Raw genomic sequence first — 17,684 nt, 5'->3', positions numbered from 1 at the left:
AAGCATGCACAGGTGAGAACTCTAACTTCCTATGTGGAAGTAGCAGGCCAGAGGCCATTTGGCACCCTGCTGAGTCATAGTCAGTTGGCCAAACTTTAGCTAGGCTCAGGAGTTCCTCTAGGCCTCATGTCCAGGCCTCTCAAAGCCCAACAATCCACTATATAATATATAGCCATCATTGGGAACAAATGAAACTCACTTATGTGGAGGTGCAGAAAACACATTTGGCTTATAAAATAATGCCATGAATTCTACAATATAGAGAGAACATTATTTTAAATTGTAAGGAATGATACAGGCTCAAGAATTGGTTTTATCCCTGATCTTTTGAAGAGTAATTCTGTCTGGTCTTAGTAAAATAATGTAGCACATAGGGACAAAAATGCAGCCCAATAGCCCAGCACTGTAAGCCAAGATTTAAAAGACTTCCACAGCCACCATGAATTTCCCTTGGCTGCTTTGGTAGACAGGGAGGAAGGTGACCCACACACTGCAGAACACATGCATGCTGAAGATCAGGAACTTGGCTTCATTGAAAATGTTAGGCAGGTTCCTGAACAAGAAAGCCACAGTGAACCTCACTATGGCTAGAGATCCCAGGTATCCCAGGACGCAGTAGAAGGCAGTGACTGAGCCCTTGTTGCAGACAATGATGATGTGCTCATATTCAGAGTGTGCATCTATGTCAATAAAGGGAGTAGAGGACCCCAGCCACACTGCACAGAGAATAAGTTGGATCAGGGTGAAGGTGGGAATGATAAAGTTAGGTACCCCTGACACCAGCAGACACCTTATCCTTCTTCCTGGTGTGGTGACCTTGAAGGCCAGGACCACAGTAACTGTTTTGGCAAAGAAAGTTGAGACAGCCACAGTGAAGAGAACTCCAAATGTGATCTGCTGCAGGATGCATGTAACAGTGTTCTGATGTCCAATGAAGATCAAGGAGCAGAGGAAACAGCATTTGAGGGAGATGAGCAGGATGTAGCTGAGGGTGCAGTTATTGGCCTTCACAATGGGAGTGTCTTGGTGCTTCTAAAACACCCCAAGGACAAGACATGGGAGTGCTGAGAAACCCAGGGCTAGACAGGCTACAGTGATCCCCGAGGGGTCTTCATAAGCCAGATATGTCACAGATTTCTGCAGGCAATGGTTTTGCTCTACATTGGCATACTGATCACCTGGACACTTCACACACTCACACACTGCTGCATGGTCTGAGGTAGAGAGCAAAGACTCATCAGTACAGCTTCATTTCTCATGTGTCACTGATGTCTCACATAGGTATTTGCAGCATGGTAAGAATGTATTCATGCGTTGTTGGCATTGACAGCAATATAAGTAGATTATCCTGAAGATATGACTGAAAATTAATTGATTTTACATGTATTGTGAAAGACACCTAGAAACCATTGTTATTTTCTCTTAATGTCACATATATGAAATAGTGTAATTATCTTAGTACCCCTTGTGTCAATACATTCAGAGTCATAATAAAAGTCTTAACTGCTTGGTGTGCTGCCGATACACATAAAATCACTCCTTTGGAAGGCAGAGTTTGGAAGACCGCTGAGAGCTTGAGGCCAGCCTGCCTGGAGTTACAGAGTGATTTCCTTGTCAGTATGGGCTACAGTGATTTCTTCTCTCAGAAAAAAATTTGAAAAATACCTTAAACTGGATAATTCATCTAGATAGATAGATGATAGATAGATAGATAGATAGATAGATAGATAGATAGATAGATAGATAGATAGACAGACATACAGACTGTCAGACTGTGCATTCCAATTTAGTGTGGAAGCTACAATCTACTCTCTGACTCCAGGTGGAGCTCTGCTCTGTGTTGTGTATTCAGAGGGGAGACATTCAAACCCACATTTGTCTTGTCAAGTAATAGTAATTTATGAATACAAATGTATACCAGGATATAATTATCACAAACCTGTAAAACATCACCTTGGACAAGGATTTTTCAAATTAATCTTGAGAGGATATGCATAGCATCTATGCATTTTATTCAATTTTACCTCTGTAATCTTTTGTCTTGGTAATTTATTCAAGACCTACTTAGAAAGTAGGATGAGAAAAATAAGTAACCAAATTCCCAAGGAATAAAAATGACATTTAGTGTGAAAAGGAAGAAGTCATTACTCCTACCTGGAAAATTGAAGATTTTGCTATGACATATATCAATATTTAATTTTAAATACATTTGTTCATAAGATAAATTTGAAGAATATTTTTTATACTGAATATGTACTGTAAGGTCCAGGAGTGACCAAGACCATGGTTAGTCTCTCACTGGTCCATACTCAATTTCAATCTCTGCACTTTTCCCTCCCTTCCTTTTGGAACTAAAAGCAAACAGGAATTACACCATCCATGGTCATGCTCTATGCCAGTGCAAATACACAGTCTGTACATCTCCTCTTTGGCAGGAATCTGCTGGAAATGGGATTGGTGAGGAAGTGGAGAACTCAGGTGTGGAGCTGACCTTGGGCAGACTAAAAACCAATAAAAATGGGTACAATAATAACGTGTGCATTTTCATTCTGGAGGTACATAATGTTTAGTGCTTAAAATAGTTTTCTTCAGAAAATGGTATCAGCAATTGATATAGAATCAGTTTAATGAGGATAATATGTTGAAGTAATACCTTGTGTGTTTTTTCAGTACTTCAATAATTTAGCCCATTAAAAGTGTGTAAAAGCATATTGCTCTCATTCACATATATGCTATATAAAATGATGGTATACTTTCTAAATGTTTACCAAATGCCTACAAATTTAGTTAACATGATTAAGGATTTTTTTGGTGCTGTTGTTTTATCAAAATGTGGTCTCACTCTAGCTCAAGCTGACCTGGAATTCACTATGTAGTCTCAAGGTGGTCTCTAACTCACAGAGATTCTTCTACCACTGCCTCCCAAGTGCTGGGATCAAACATGTATGCCCCCATGCCTGTCTGATTTCCTTCTCTTCAATTTCCTTCTAGGACCTTTGAAATCCTCATGTGTATTATAGAAGATAATTAGTCTGATATATGTATTTTTCACACATGCAGTTACCTTTCTCATTGGAAATCTCATTTTTTGGGCACCGGTAGCAATCAAAGCAGCAGGCTGCTTGTCCCTCCTGACAGGATTTCCTGAACCCAGGAGGGCACGGCACACTGCACACTGAAGGCAGGATCTGAGGAATTCAGATATGTGTCAGGGAAAGAAATCTAAGATACTCCTCTCAAACCAGACAATTTTACCTGATTGGACCATGAAAAATTTATTTTTAGTGCTTGATGATCATAGTAATTTTGTTATATTGTATAATGTCTTTATATAAACATATGGAAACAAATTCATGAAAATTACAGTTTTTGTCAAATATTTGAAAATAAAGTATATCTAGGAATCAATGTATGATGAGGAGACACACATAACACAAGAGAATGTTTATTAATGTCTAGTGTAGATCGCCACAGCAGGAAAACCCACCTGTCTCCTTCCTGTGGCCCACTGTGCCATGTTTTCAAATAAATACAACTGCTGACCATGTTGAAAATGTGGGGAAACTGTCCTATTTTCATCTTCAGATCAATACCATGGGGGAAATTCCAAACGTTGAGGACGTCATACTCATCATTTTCTTGTCCTTTCTGGTTCATATTCACTACATCTCCAATAGGGCTAATAAAGTGCATGTTCTTCAGAAAAGCATGTACCTAAAAGATACGCATCATTCCATGATTGGAAAGGCCCACATGTCATGACTGCATGCATGATGTAGGGAATGCCCTTTGTTTTTACAGTTCTTCCCTACAATACACATTCACTGCTAAAAATCAATTGGTTAAATACATGACATTGCATAGGTCACTTAAAAATAACATAATGATTTTATAATATTAGTTTGTTAGCTGGGTGTGGTGCTACATGCCTTCATTCCCAGCTCTCAGGAAACTAAAGTAGGAGGATCACCAGGAGTTGAAGGCCACCCTGCAATTATATTATAAATTCTAAGTCACCTGGGACTAGAAGGAAACTCTGTCTTGAAAATGAAAGAAAAATAGAAATTAACATTAGTTTATCTTACAAAAACTGACAGAACAATTGCTAATGAGATAATAGGTAGACTATGCACAATATCAATATTAATTTCTTCTTTGGTTGCTTTTAGAACCTCAGATGTGAAAATGAGGTTGGGAACATGTTTAGTTTTGGAGTAACTACTTTATGCCATTTATGGAGTGAGTCAGGTAGCTTTGTTAGGCAACTAGGGAAACTGGGCCCCTAAGGTAAGAAGCAGGAATGTCTTTGGGCCTATCCTTGCAGTGTCCACTTTGCTAGAGATCAAAGGATGATCTGATTACTTACATTTTCCCTAGATCTGTTTTTCCACACACAACCTGGTCCCATCCTGGGATGGAGGTCTCTCCTAGGATTTGAATCTAGTCCAAACATTGTGGCTGATCAAGTTCAGCTCCCAGTACTTGGTGTTATGGCTAGCCTCTTCCTGAGACAGCTCAGAGCCCAGACCAATTGCTGTCTCTATGGCTCACCTGAGCCAGAAGGTAAGGACCACAATTGTAAGGTTTTAATCAGACTTATGTGAGGGGACAAACCTCTTTTTTTCTTGGTGGTCCAGTCATCACTTATGTTGAATTTCTCCTTGGGTTGGCCTAGCTGGGCTGAGCTGAGGAAAGAACCCCTAACCCCATCTTTCCATGTGGGCTTTTCCCCCTCCTGCTCTCCAAATGGCAGGAGCTCTTTGTACTTTCCTGTCTGTCCTCTCTGTGGTTTTCTCAGGCCTATCATGTGGGCTGTCAAGCTATGTGCATGTAGTCATTTTCCTTCTCTTGTTTCTGTACTTCCTTAAATAAACATAATAATTTAATAATTATTCTTCTCAGATTTATTTTATTCAATTCATTGGTTAAAAGTAGATATGAACCCAGGCTGTGGGGTTCAAGGACTTTTCTGGAACCATAAGCCCTCATCTTGGGAGGCTAAATTAGGAGGGTCACTGTGAGTTCCAGGCCAGCCTAGAGTTACAAGGTGATTTCTAGATCAGCCTGGGCTTGAGTGAAACCCTGCCATAACTAAACAAACAATAACAACCACAACAAAAAGAAAAACACGTTATTGTTATGTCAGGAGCATGGGATCATCAGCTCTTCATTTGTAGATCATATGATAAAATCAGACTTTGAATTTCCAATAAAGAAAAAGTTGCCAAGCCTGGTAGTGCACATCTTTAACCCCAGCACTTGGCAGGCAGTCATAGGAGGATCACCATGTGTTTTGTCCATTTTGAGACAACAGAGTGAATTTCAGGTCAGCCTAGGATAGAGTGAATCCTTACCGCAATGACCCCTCCCCACAAAATTAAGCATTATATTCAGGACATCTTTCTCTAAAATCAGTGAAGTTCACTAAAAATTTCCTTGCTCTCCGCTATTTTTTTTTTCTGTATATTTGGGAAGTGTTTCTCAGTAGCCAAGTAGTAACTGACACTATTCTTTCTAGCCCAGCCATGCCTCAGTCCCACAGTGATATTTCTGTCTTAGCTTCCCTAGTGTTGAGATTATAGGAGTCTCTCACCAAACCTGACTCAAAGTCTTCCTCATGATATATACACACATACAAATTTACTTGTTGGGAAGTGACAGGGCACAGATAGTCTTAATAACTGAGAAAAAGAGTCCTATCCAAATAGGCTTGAGCATGTCTTGACAACATTGAGGACATCACATTATTGCATATAAGTACCATTGACTTTAAGACACTGTACATGAGTGCATGAACCACTTTTCATAAACTCATTTCCTATCCTCTGAGAATCTACTTGTTGAAGAATCATTTCATGGAAGGCATGGGCCACAGCATACACAGCATTGTAGATGATGTAACATTCTTCATCCATGGCCACATCAAATCTCTGCCTTGAAAACCACTCCAGTGAAGGGTTGGAAGAATAGTTATTCAGTGCTTTATAGTAGGATTTGTAGAGAGAACAATTAAAACTCATCCACTTTGATTTTAAAGAATTAACGTTTTCTGTAGTTTTGGAGATGTTCATTGTCTGGATAAAAGTTTTTAAACTAAAAATGTCACCATGGAGGTGTAAGAACATAAAACACCGACGTAATGAGTCAGGGATGAGATATACCTCACATGGCATGAGATCCCACTGTGAGGTAGTAACTCAGATTCTCCATGTGTGTAAACATTCCCATTTTGAAAAGAACATTTCCAAAATAGCAATAAAGTTACCATAAATGACAACAACATTTGCTGAGGATGTTAATATTATATTATGCAACAATTTAGACATTATCAAGTACATATTTCCATTTGCTGGGATCATATTTATATTGGCTAAACAAATACCATAGCTTTTCATTTCTGCTCTCAAGTTGGATAGAAATTGAAAACCTTGGTCATCATCTGATATAACCAGTTCTACCCATGCCCATCTGAAATGACACATCAAGGATACCATCGCAAGTGGCAGGTTTGCATCCTTGGGGGCCACCTGATACAAATAAGGAAATTTCTCCCGGTCACTAAGTATATTATGAAATGGTCCTTAGGAAATCTAGAGGAAACAGAACATTGTAATCAACCAAAGGAGGACTGCATCATGCAAGGTAACGTCTGACTTACATTGTAAACCAGCAGGAAATAGAAAAACTTGTTCATTTTTGTCACTATAGACATAAGTTATTTTCCAGAACCTTATAGCAAATTACTTACTAGTGGTTTATCTTGAGAAATGCATTTTTTCTTACCCTGTTCTTCTCTGTTTCTAGCAGGTGAGTGTTAATAGCCCACGAAATGAGTGTTTACTAGTTCAGTTAAAATCAAGATAAACATAGGCATAAACCACTTGCTTAGTTGCTTGAGAATGCCACTAAGAGACTTGGTTTCAACTCCCCCTATTAACATAGACTCACCTGTGACCTTACATAGAGCTGCATGAGTGGCCGTAGACTGGCAGATCCTGCCCATGAGGGTCCTGTAAGTGCTATCTGACATGCTTTCTATTCACACATATAGTTGGGAGAATCCCTCATGTCATGTGGAAGTTTATCTTGAGTAATATAAAATGAAAAACTCTGAAAAATCTTAGAAATGGAATGCAATTTCAATGACACATTGAATACCTGGGAGTTATGGTTAACATCTTCAAGGCAAAAATCGATGCCAGCACATGGTGGAATCTTCTGATTGGCAATCTGAAAGGGGAGCACAATCATCAGTATGGATGAGGTGTCAATCACAAGCTTCATATCAAGCACACTGAACATTATGTCCAAATGATATTCTCTCTGAACTTCTCTTGCTGTACAAGTTCCTTGTATTTTGGGGTGGGTGAACATGACATCTTTAGAAAATATTATTTGAAATTTCATAAGAATGTAATAACTGTAAATAAGTTTATCTCATTGTTTTGGTGGTATGAATGTGAAATGTTCTCTATATCCCCATGTGTTTATGACTCAGAGTTAGACTCAATCCTTAGCTATTGTAACCATTGACTGGTAGAGCTTTGCTGGAGGAGGTGTGTCACTCTGGGTGGGTCTGGCTTTTATAGTCCACCCCCTTGACATTACAAGCTAACTTACTCTTACTGCTTCTTCCACCTGATGTGAAAAGATGTGACTCCATTCTGTCTATTCTTGGTATGTGTCCTGCACTGTGATGGAATTTCCCCTTATGATTTCTCTTACATTTCAGTGGGATGAAATAATCTTTTTACTCTCATAGCCTACTTCTTTCAGGCATTTTGTTCCAGCAAGCAGATGGTAACTGCTACTAAAAATTGGTAATGAGAATTGAAGCTATTGCTGCAATAAACCACACCAACTGGTTTGCTGGAGGAAGATGGAAGGATATGGAGCTTGGACTAGAGAAGCAGTAATAAAAGTATTGCTTGGTAGACTATCCTAGTAAATGTTTGAAAAGCCTAAATGCAGAAGTTTGAACTGGGAAGGTTTGTCATTTGACATTGAAGAGTGGAAAGAGAATGTTTTTGGCAAATGGACTAGAAATAGTTTGTGTGATATTATGGTAGAGAAACTGGATGAAGTCTACACATGTGCAAGAAATTTGAGCAAAGTTGAATTTAATAGTAATGAACAATTGTTTGATGGAGAAAATTACAGAGTGGAAGGATATGAAGGATATAAAATTTTACATAGATTGAAGTGTGGGCTGTTTTAGAATCCTTTAGCTGAAATTTTTGTTTGTTTGTTTTTCTTTTTGTTTTTGTTTTTTTTTGGGGGGGGGATTTTCGAGGTAGGGACTCAATTTAGCCCAGGCTGACCTGGAATTCACTAAGCAGTCTCAGGGTCGCCTCGATTCACGGTGATCCTCCTATCTCTGCCTCCAGAGTGCTGGGATTAAAGGCATGTGCCACCATGCCTGGCTGGAAATATTTTTAAAGGATTAACATCATTGAGGATATGCAAGCTGTTCTCATCTGCACAGTAGGAGTAGTGCTAATTCTTTGCAAAGGAAGGGCCTGAAGGATGAATCTTGTTCAGTGCATAAATGTTCATGATTGTAAAAATCTCTTGTGTTTGTCCCTTGAAGAGTATAAAGTGTCAATTTTATCTCTTTTGGTTACTTGTTGTTTAAAGTCTCTTTTGTCAGACAGTAATATAGCCACAGCTGTTTCCCATTTTTATTTTCTTGGAATATTTTTTGATTCCTTCTCTTTAAATGAATGTCTTTCATTAATAATAAAGGTGATTTTCTTATAGACAACAAAGAGATGAATTCAGTTTTCTGACTGGGCCTATTAACCTCTTTCTTTTGATTTGGGAGCTGAGTCTAATAACGATCAAAGTTATAATTGACAGGTATGATTAAATTGAAGACTATTTTGACTTTTGAGTTTTCTGATCTTCATATGCTTTTTTGTCTCCTCCAATTTTGATCATTGTTTTTTCCCTCCTGTAGGCTTTTGAGTGTGTTTGTTCTCTAAGTATGAAGTATTTGTTCCAGTTTTCTCTGTAGGGACAGCTTAGTTCTCTAAAAACCTATAAAACCAGCACTTACCATGGAAAGTTTTTTATTTGTTTATTTTCTATTATGAGGAATAATTTTGCCAGTATACTACTTTAGGTTGGCATCCATGATCTTTGAGAACTTGAAATATTCAATGTCATACTCTTCTGGCTTTTGGTTTCCATTGAAGAATCAGATGTACTCAGATGGGCTGAACTTTATTAGGGATGACATGATTTTCTCTGGTAGCTCTTAGTATTCTCCCTGTTTTCTGTGTTTAATGTTTTAGGTATTATGTGGAATGAAAGATTTCTTCTCTGGTTCTTTATATGTTGTGTTTTGTTTTCCTCTTACCAGCATATGTGTCAACATTGCCAAGAGTTGTCTCTACTAAGCCTCTTAAAGTGATGGGTAATTCAAGTAACAGTTATTTTCCTTCTTCATTCTCCTCTTCCTTCATTTCATTCCTGCTCTTTTAGGCTCTGAAGTAATGGATTACAAGTATTTGTTTGACATTACAATTTTCATGCATCTCTGATCTGTACAAAATATTTCATTAATGAGTCCTTTGTTAATATTCATCCCTTGTTAGTTAACATTACATTGAGATATTGAGCTTACATTTATTTGGATGGGTTTTAATTTGTCTTTGAGTTGTCCATATGTAATTTATGTCCCACATCTCTTCTAATAACCTGAGATTTTGGAATCTGATGTGTGTTCATCATGAATGTGTTATTTGAGCACTGTCCTTTGCATTTACTTTGCATTTTTCTATACTTCCAATGATACTGTGCTCTACTTCAAGTACACCAGAGCACAGTATTGGGCTTTATGCATTATCTCAAAAAAATGGGAATTTATTGTTCCATTTTCAGGATTTAATACCTGAATAACTTTGAACTCTTATCCAGAATTTATTCTAATATATTTAGTCTGTCACATACTCAAAAGCATATGACTGTTATCATCTAGATTTCCAATAGTGTACAAGTCTGCTATAGATCATTGAGTCCTTGAGATTAAATTTCAGTTTCTCAGAGTTCCTTCATCTGCCAGCCTTTTCTGGTATTACACATGTGTGTGAATAATTAGTCAGAAAACCCCATAACTGTCTGCATCTGTACTGTAGTTTGAGGCAGAAAATAAGTCATTGTCTCTTTGTTATCATCAACAATGGCATATTGTCTTGTGTTTTACTGTGCTTTATATAGATGTTGTTACTTTTAATTTAGTAATATAAGGAACATTTGGATTTGTGGGTGTTTTTTTTTCCTGTTTTTAAGACATTACATTTTTCTGGAAGTCTTTCAGTTGACACAAAATTAAATATGATGTCCTCTTCTTCTTGGTCAATTAGGGAACCACAGATCACTTCATGATCAAAACCTTGAAGAGGATTGGCATGGTCAGTTTATATCTTAATATAATAAAGGTTTATAAATCTCCTAGTGCCCAAATAATACTTAATGGGGAGAGACTGGAGGAATTTTCATTGAGATCAGGAACAAGACTGGGGTGTACACTCTCACCTCTGCTCTTCAGTACAGTACTGTAAGTCCAAGCTCAAGCAATAAGACAGAAGAAAGAAATAAAAGGGATACAATTTGGAAAGGAGGAAGTTAAGTTGTTCTATTCACAGGTGACATGATTCTATATGTAGGAGACCTGAGAGCCTCCATCCCAAAGCTCTTGAAGGATACAAAATCAATGCACAAAAATCAGCACCCTTTCTATATGCAAATGTCAAAGATACAGAGAAAGAAATATGTGACATCATCCCATTTCAATAGCAAAATTAAATACATAAAATAAAATAATTTTGCATAGCATTAACCAAGGAAGTGAAAAATCTATACACTGAAAATATTAAAATATTTTTTAAAAAAATTGAGGAGGTCTTAAATAAATGGCAAGACCTCCTAGGTTCCTGGAATAGGCAGAATTAACATTGTAAAAATGGCAATCCTACCAAAGGCAATATACAGGTTTAGTGCCAATCCAATCAAAATCCCAACATTGTTCTTCACTGAGATAAAAAAAAAATTGAACACTAAATTCATACAGAAAGGCAGAAGGCCTCAGATATCCAAGCATATCCTCAGCAAAAGAAATACATCTGGAGGCATCACCAATTCCTGTCTTTAACCATCTGTGCATATTATGTTTATGCAGTGGTATAAAATGTTGATGCATTTGTGTAGGAAAAAGTCATGAATATAAATTCAGTCAAAGATTATGTAATTAAAATTCCTGGAATGTCCATGCTATTATAATTTTCTAAAATAAGAAATAGATTTGGGGCCATAAAGAAAGCTCAGATGGTAAGGTGCTAACCTTGCATTCATGAGAACAAAAATTCAATCCCCTTTATCCACATAAAATTTATTTTGAATGGGAACTAGAATTAAAATCTACTAGTATAAAAATTTTAAGCTTATACCATAAGTGGATTAGTATAAATCTAGGTATATTCTTGAGTCTACTTGCTAGGGAAATTATGAGGTGTGATTATTTTTACACTCTAAACTCTTCCACTAAAATAAATGTATATACTTTCACTTACACGATGATGATTAAAGGAACTGATATTATTTATTACATAGCATGACAATAAATATAACAAAGAAGCTATAAACAAATGTTGGAATATTCAATAACATGGCAAAGCATACTTTCAACTAGAGCAGCCTCTTCAAGAAGTAGAATTCTGAAGACTAGATAACAACGTGGACAAGACTGAAAACTGATACATATCCCTTTTCCCAAACAGAAATCAATTTTGTGTATATGAAAGCCTTAATATATCTCTGAATTTGTGTCAGTACTAGTGAAAATCATGGAGAACATATTACATGTTGGTCCACCCAATATTGCTGAATATGTAGTTGAAAGAATTGACATGTGAATGGCTGAATAGAGTAAAAAGACAGGATGGGGAGAGCTTTTTTCTTCTTAACCACCTTCCAAAGGTAGGAAGCTGGAGAAAAAGCAAACTACCAATTATTTGCCACAAGAGAGACAAACAAAATTAATAAGTAGATAATCAAAGGAGGAGACAGATTTTAAGACAAATACAATAATATCCTAATAAAAATAATCAAGGAGCTAGATAGGATGGCTTAGTGGTTAAGGCAGATGCACGAAAAGTCAAAGATCCAGCTTCTGTTCCCCAGTACCCAGGTAAGCCAGATGCACAAGTTGGTGATTGCATCTGGAATTCCCTTGAAGTGGCAGGAGGTCCTGGGACACCCATTCTCTCCCTTCCACCTCTTTACCTGCCTCTTTATCATTCCCTTTTTCCCAATCTCTCAAACAAATTAAAAAAAAAAAGATTAAAGTGTTGGGTAGTCATGAATATGCAAAGCAAAACGGAATTGAGAATCTCTTTCACTGCAGGGAATATGAGTGCAGTGTTCATATGACGATCAATAAACAGTAGTGAGACAATGCAGAAAAAGTAAACTCTTATAAGTTTTTGTGTAATTACTTCATGTCACTGTCAGTAACTACATTGTGAATCCCAATAAAGTAAAAACAGAATTATTTGAGGCAATTATGTCACTACTGAGTATAAACACATGGTAAACAAAGTCAGCACACATCAAAAGCACTTTCATGCTCATGGTTTATTCTTGCACTGTTCAAAATAACAGGGTAAAGCAGTATGCATTTGCACATATGTATTCATGGATGGCTGAATAAAATATAGTGTATGTACTTAAATTTACTATTTACAAATGAATAGGAAAAAATTTCTGTAATATGCAGAAAGATGAAGTTAGGACAGACACAAAAGCACAGGTTTTCAAGTTTCCTCTTAAATACTGAAAGTGGGATATTAATACTATGTAATCAAATAGCTGTAGAAGTTCCATAAAGCCCAAGTAAGGGGACAATAGAGACAGAGAAGAAATGCAGGGTAAGAAGAAGCAGGTGTGGATATGTGTTGTCATATTCAGTGGATGTATACATACAATGTCTCAATGAATCACAGTACTATAAAAATAAATGTGTCACTTGATATAATTATGCAAAGGTAAAAAATAGAAGCATATGAATACAATTATTTCCATGACTGATGGTATATTTATATAGAAGGAGCCTTTATAGTAAGAATGTTCTGTTTTTCTACTGATGGCATGTCCCGGCCAGCAGGGAGTTGAACAAGGACATGAGGGGAAATTAAACTGAATGAGAAAAGGCAAACAGACACAAGAAGGAGACCATGCTAGATGTTTGTTAAGGCCTCATAGTCTTTATTTTTTACACAGTGGTTATATAGGGGAAGAAAAGGGTGGGGATAAGCTGGTGACATGATTTAGGGCTTTGGAATTGTCAGGAAACCTAGAGGGGATGTAATTAGGTGTTCATCTAATCTTGCCTCAATGGCTTAACATCCTGTCTGCACCAGGCTTCACATCCTGACCATAAACTGGCCTTTTGCACAAGATAAGATTCTGTAAGCAGTCTGCTGATTGACATTCCAGAAGTACCTAACAGAAAGCTGGATGGACCAGCTTTCTGAGTAATGGGTCAGCTTATGAGCAGGCCCAGGCAAAATGGAGAGGCTTTTGCTCTATGGCTCCTGACATCTCCTCCATTTTTTTTATACAAGAGGGGGAGGCCTGCAATTCAGCAGTGGGCTGCAATGCCTTTGTTTCTTCATCAGCTACTGGCAGCATGGGGGAGTATTCAGCCAAGCGTACAATCCCTTGGTAGTTGAATATTAGGTAAGGAAGTAGAAACTTAACTTGCTATATGGAGGTTTCTGTTAACATGGCCAAGGTTTGATTCATAGCTCCCAACATCTCCTCCCTTCTTTTATACAAAAACAGGGGGAGGCCCACTTTGCAGCGGTAGGCATTAACCAACTGGGGGAGTAGGGTCCTGACTCCTCCCCTGGGATGTCCTTTGCACACAATCTTTGGCCCTTGGTACCTTTTGGAGAGGGGAGGCAGGGCCTATGTGGTGGCCAGAGAGTGAGGCACGGCCTTAGTGATAATGGTTATGGTACCAACCTTCATGCAAGCCAGGTATACCTCTCAGGGAATCCAGAAATGTTTAGATAAGGACCTTCCCCTGCAGTGCTTTGCCTCGCACCCACATTGGTGCTCATATGGCACTAACTTCATTGTGAGCTGACATGCATAGGTCTGGATCCTCATGCAGCTCCCATAGGAGGGGTAGCTATTTGGCCATGACAGGTAGACCGCAGTGATAGCAGAGGTGTAGAGGACAGTGGTATAGTAAATGAGTACAGAATGTAAGATCAAGGGAGAGTGACAACTGCAGGTGTAGGTCTTCAGTGGCAACGCCTGGATCCGCCAGCTCCAGTCTGTGATAATGGACCTATAAAGGCTGCATCTTAATGGCTTCAATCTGTTGATGTACAAAAGACATGATTTTATTTATAATAATGGGTTTGATTGTGAGTAAATGGATTAAGATAAGTAGAGGTCCTTCCAGCTTTGTCCTGTTAGGAAAAAAGGGAGATTTTCTCAGGGAAATGTTTCTTCCCTGGATATGTGAGATGTCATTGGAGGATCATCAGCCTGTTTTACAAGTCTCTCTGGCAGCCATCTCGCAGCTTTTTTTTTTTTTTTTTTTTTTTTGGTGTCAGACAAGCATACTGATCCTTGCCCCAAATGAGTGCTGGGTCCGGGGCATTCCATTTTAAAGTTAAAGGATCTTTCCACATGCCTTTGGCAAAGGTATTTTTTGTATTTGTGTGCCAAAAATGATCAGCAGCTGTATTTCTCTGAGTATCAAGGGTTAAAAAGTTTAGGACAAACAAGCCATGATGAAGGATATTTCTTGGAGAGCCTTCTTTTTCTTTGGTTATACATTTCTCTCTGAGTGTTTAAGACCATGCAGATAGCCAAAAGTTAATTAAGGATTAATTTTAGAGGTCATTAATGGCTCTCCAAAGAGACTTTAAGGACACAGGAGTAGCCCCATAGTATACTGGTGTCTTGTCTGTTAGGTTGAGTCAGGGCCATGCTGGCCAAGTAATTTTCCCTTCTTTTGGAAGTCAGGAGGGCTGATTATTCCTCAATTGTGACTCCCCAGTTTTAGACTGTACACCAGTTTTGTTTAGGTCTCCATATCCTCCCTGCTCAGGAAGACAGGTGACTTACCAGGGGGCCAGTGTAGAAGTGTCCCATCATCTCCAGTGGCCACATGACATGGGAGCACAGGCCAAAATATTCTACTCTTTACTCCAATGATTCCAGTTGGCTTTGGCTTTTACATAGGTGATTAACACAATCAGAAAGGAAGTTACACCAGCCTGGATGTATGTACATATAGAGCACATTTGATTACTGAAATAGACTTAGTTAAACAATGGCACAAGGCTTATAAAATCATTTTGTCCTATCTTTAAATTTTTTGTTGTACTGTGGCAGCATAAGCCATATATCTGAGGCATAGGAAGTAGGCACATGTCACATTTTAAATATCTAACATTTATAAATATAGGCAGAGCCTATTACCAGTCTTGAAAACAGTATCAATTGATTTATAAACTTAAGTAATTTAACCTAGAAATTATCTGAAAAGGACAAGTAAGACAGTATAAGGTCTTAGCACCTGTGTGAAAACACGTTTGATAAGTTCAGATACGTGTGGGTACGAATTACCCAGAGAACATTGGAAACAGAACCATGGAGCTTGAATTATACATATATATATATATATATATATATATGTATTATATATGTATATATATGCTATTGATTGTATGTACCACATAAATTTTTATTAACATAAAACAATTTGCAAGGAAAGAAGTTCCAATGTACAGAGAGAGAAAGAAAAAGAGATATTGGGCTGCAGAGATCGTTAGTGGTTAAGCTCTTGCCTGTGAAGCCTAAGGACCCCAGTTCAAGGCTCAATTCCCCAGGACCCACGTTAGCCAGATGCACAAAGTGGCACACACATCTGGAGGTCGTTTGCAGTGGCTAGAGGCCCTGGCATGCCCATTCTCTCTCCCTCCCTCTCTCTCTCTCTCTCTGCCTCTTTCTCTGCATGTCTATCACTCTCAAATAAAATTAAAAAAAATTTTTTTAAAGAGAAACAGAGATAGTAACACACAGAGACAGCGAGAGAATGAGTGTGCCAGGTCCTCTAACTACTGCAAACAAACTGCACATGCATGTGCTACTTTGTGCACATGACTTTAAATGGGTACAGAGGAATTCAACTTGGGCTGGTAGACTTTTCCAGGTAGAACTATATTCATTGATCCAACTCCCCAGTCATAGATATTTGGAAATAATCTCCTCTCTTTCCATTTTCTTTCTCCATCAACTGCACTTCTTTTAGCCTCCAGTTAATCACTCTTCTATTTCTATCTTTGTGTGTATTTCTTTATGTGATACTTAAGTTTAACTAGAGTTGCTTGCATGAGTATGAATGTGGGTTAATATAGAAGTATGGGCAAGTTACTATGAGTATTCCAGTGAAGAAATATCATCATTTATGTACTCAATACACATGTATTTGAAGTAAAATCTGTTAAAGCAAACAACAATTTTCAAAATTTAAAAAGTTATTGGAGAGTCTGTAGAGATGGCTCAGTGAATAAAGCACTCACTGCTCTAGCTCTGGTACATTGCTCTGATACCCAGACCCTATGTAGTAAGCCAGAACCTGGGGCAGGCTTCTGTAGTTCGACCACATGAAGCTGATGCAATATATGAGGCAGAGACAAGAGCATATTCTGGAAGCTGAAGGTGAGTAGAGCACAGAAAGCATTAACATGAGCACACACACAAACACACATGCACAAATAATAATGAAAAAATTAATCAAAACTCTAGACAGTCATTTCACAAACAAGATAGGAATATGAGTAAAAATAAGTGAGAAGCAAAACAATCAACAATCAGCATTTTTCAGGTGTTCAGGAATAGTGAAATTTAGAATCATGCAAATTGTAAAAATTCATCTGTTATTTTTCTAAAGCAAACCTATGAATGTGATATAAGTCAATGTGAAGACCTCAAATTTCATTAGTTTAAGCTTTTGGCTACTAAAACACAACACTTGAGATAATCACCTTAAAAATAGTAAAGATTTGCTTGCCTCAAAATTTAGGAAATTTCAAACCATAATTTGGGGTTTGGATATCTAGTGCTTTTCTACCTGTGGAACCCCAGGGAATCATATGGAAGTGGTGTACCAAACACTCATGTCATTACAGGGATGTAAACAAAATGGTAGAAACATTGAGATTCTACAATCTATGTGGGGAGCTCACTGCCTGTATTTGAAATGTCCCTTAGTGAATCACTTCATTATCTCACAATCTTCCCACATGTGACAGTCACTCACCACACAGGCTATTAGAAAATGACACAGTTAAACTACAGCCCTACTCTAATGTTCAAAAACTATATACAACGAAGCTACAATGTCTGCTCATTCACCAAACAAGTATTATAAAAAAGTACAATAAAGTGTTATTGAAGCTACCATGAGAGAGATTCATCTTGCTTAGCTAGTGAAATTTTGATGTGGAAACTCATCAGATGAGCAGGAGGAACATGAAACATAATTTGTTAAAATGCATATAAAAATTCCTGTTAAATATACAAATGAAATAACTAGGTGTAACTAATAATTCTTCGTATAACTGATTGCCTTTAAAAACAAATAACTGCAATGGTTA

General features: G+C 37.7%; 1 protein-coding gene across 1 annotated transcript in view; it reads right to left on the bottom strand.

Annotated features, from left to right (window-relative positions):
- Positions 1 to 300: 300 nt before the first annotated feature.
- The window catches only part of LOC101616820 (vomeronasal type-2 receptor 116-like), a 51,345-nt gene continuing 33,961 nt past the window's right edge, over positions 301 to 17,684 (bottom strand). The window contains 7 exon segments of the mRNA XM_045134731.1: positions 301 to 1,205; positions 3,065 to 3,188; positions 3,488 to 3,561; positions 3,564 to 3,714; positions 5,769 to 6,074; positions 7,159 to 7,379; positions 10,301 to 10,396. Of these exon segments, the coding sequence (XP_044990666.1) occupies positions 301 to 1,205; positions 3,065 to 3,188; positions 3,488 to 3,561; positions 3,564 to 3,714; positions 5,769 to 6,074; positions 7,159 to 7,379; positions 10,301 to 10,396 (1,877 nt within the window).

The sequence above is a fragment of the Jaculus jaculus genome, chromosome 15, assembly GCF_020740685.1.
Source record: "Jaculus jaculus isolate mJacJac1 chromosome 15, mJacJac1.mat.Y.cur, whole genome shotgun sequence".
Taxonomy (NCBI): Eukaryota; Metazoa; Chordata; class Mammalia; order Rodentia; family Dipodidae; genus Jaculus; species Jaculus jaculus.
The sequence above is the reverse complement of the archived record's forward strand: the minus strand, read 5'-3'. Positions and strand labels throughout refer to the sequence as shown.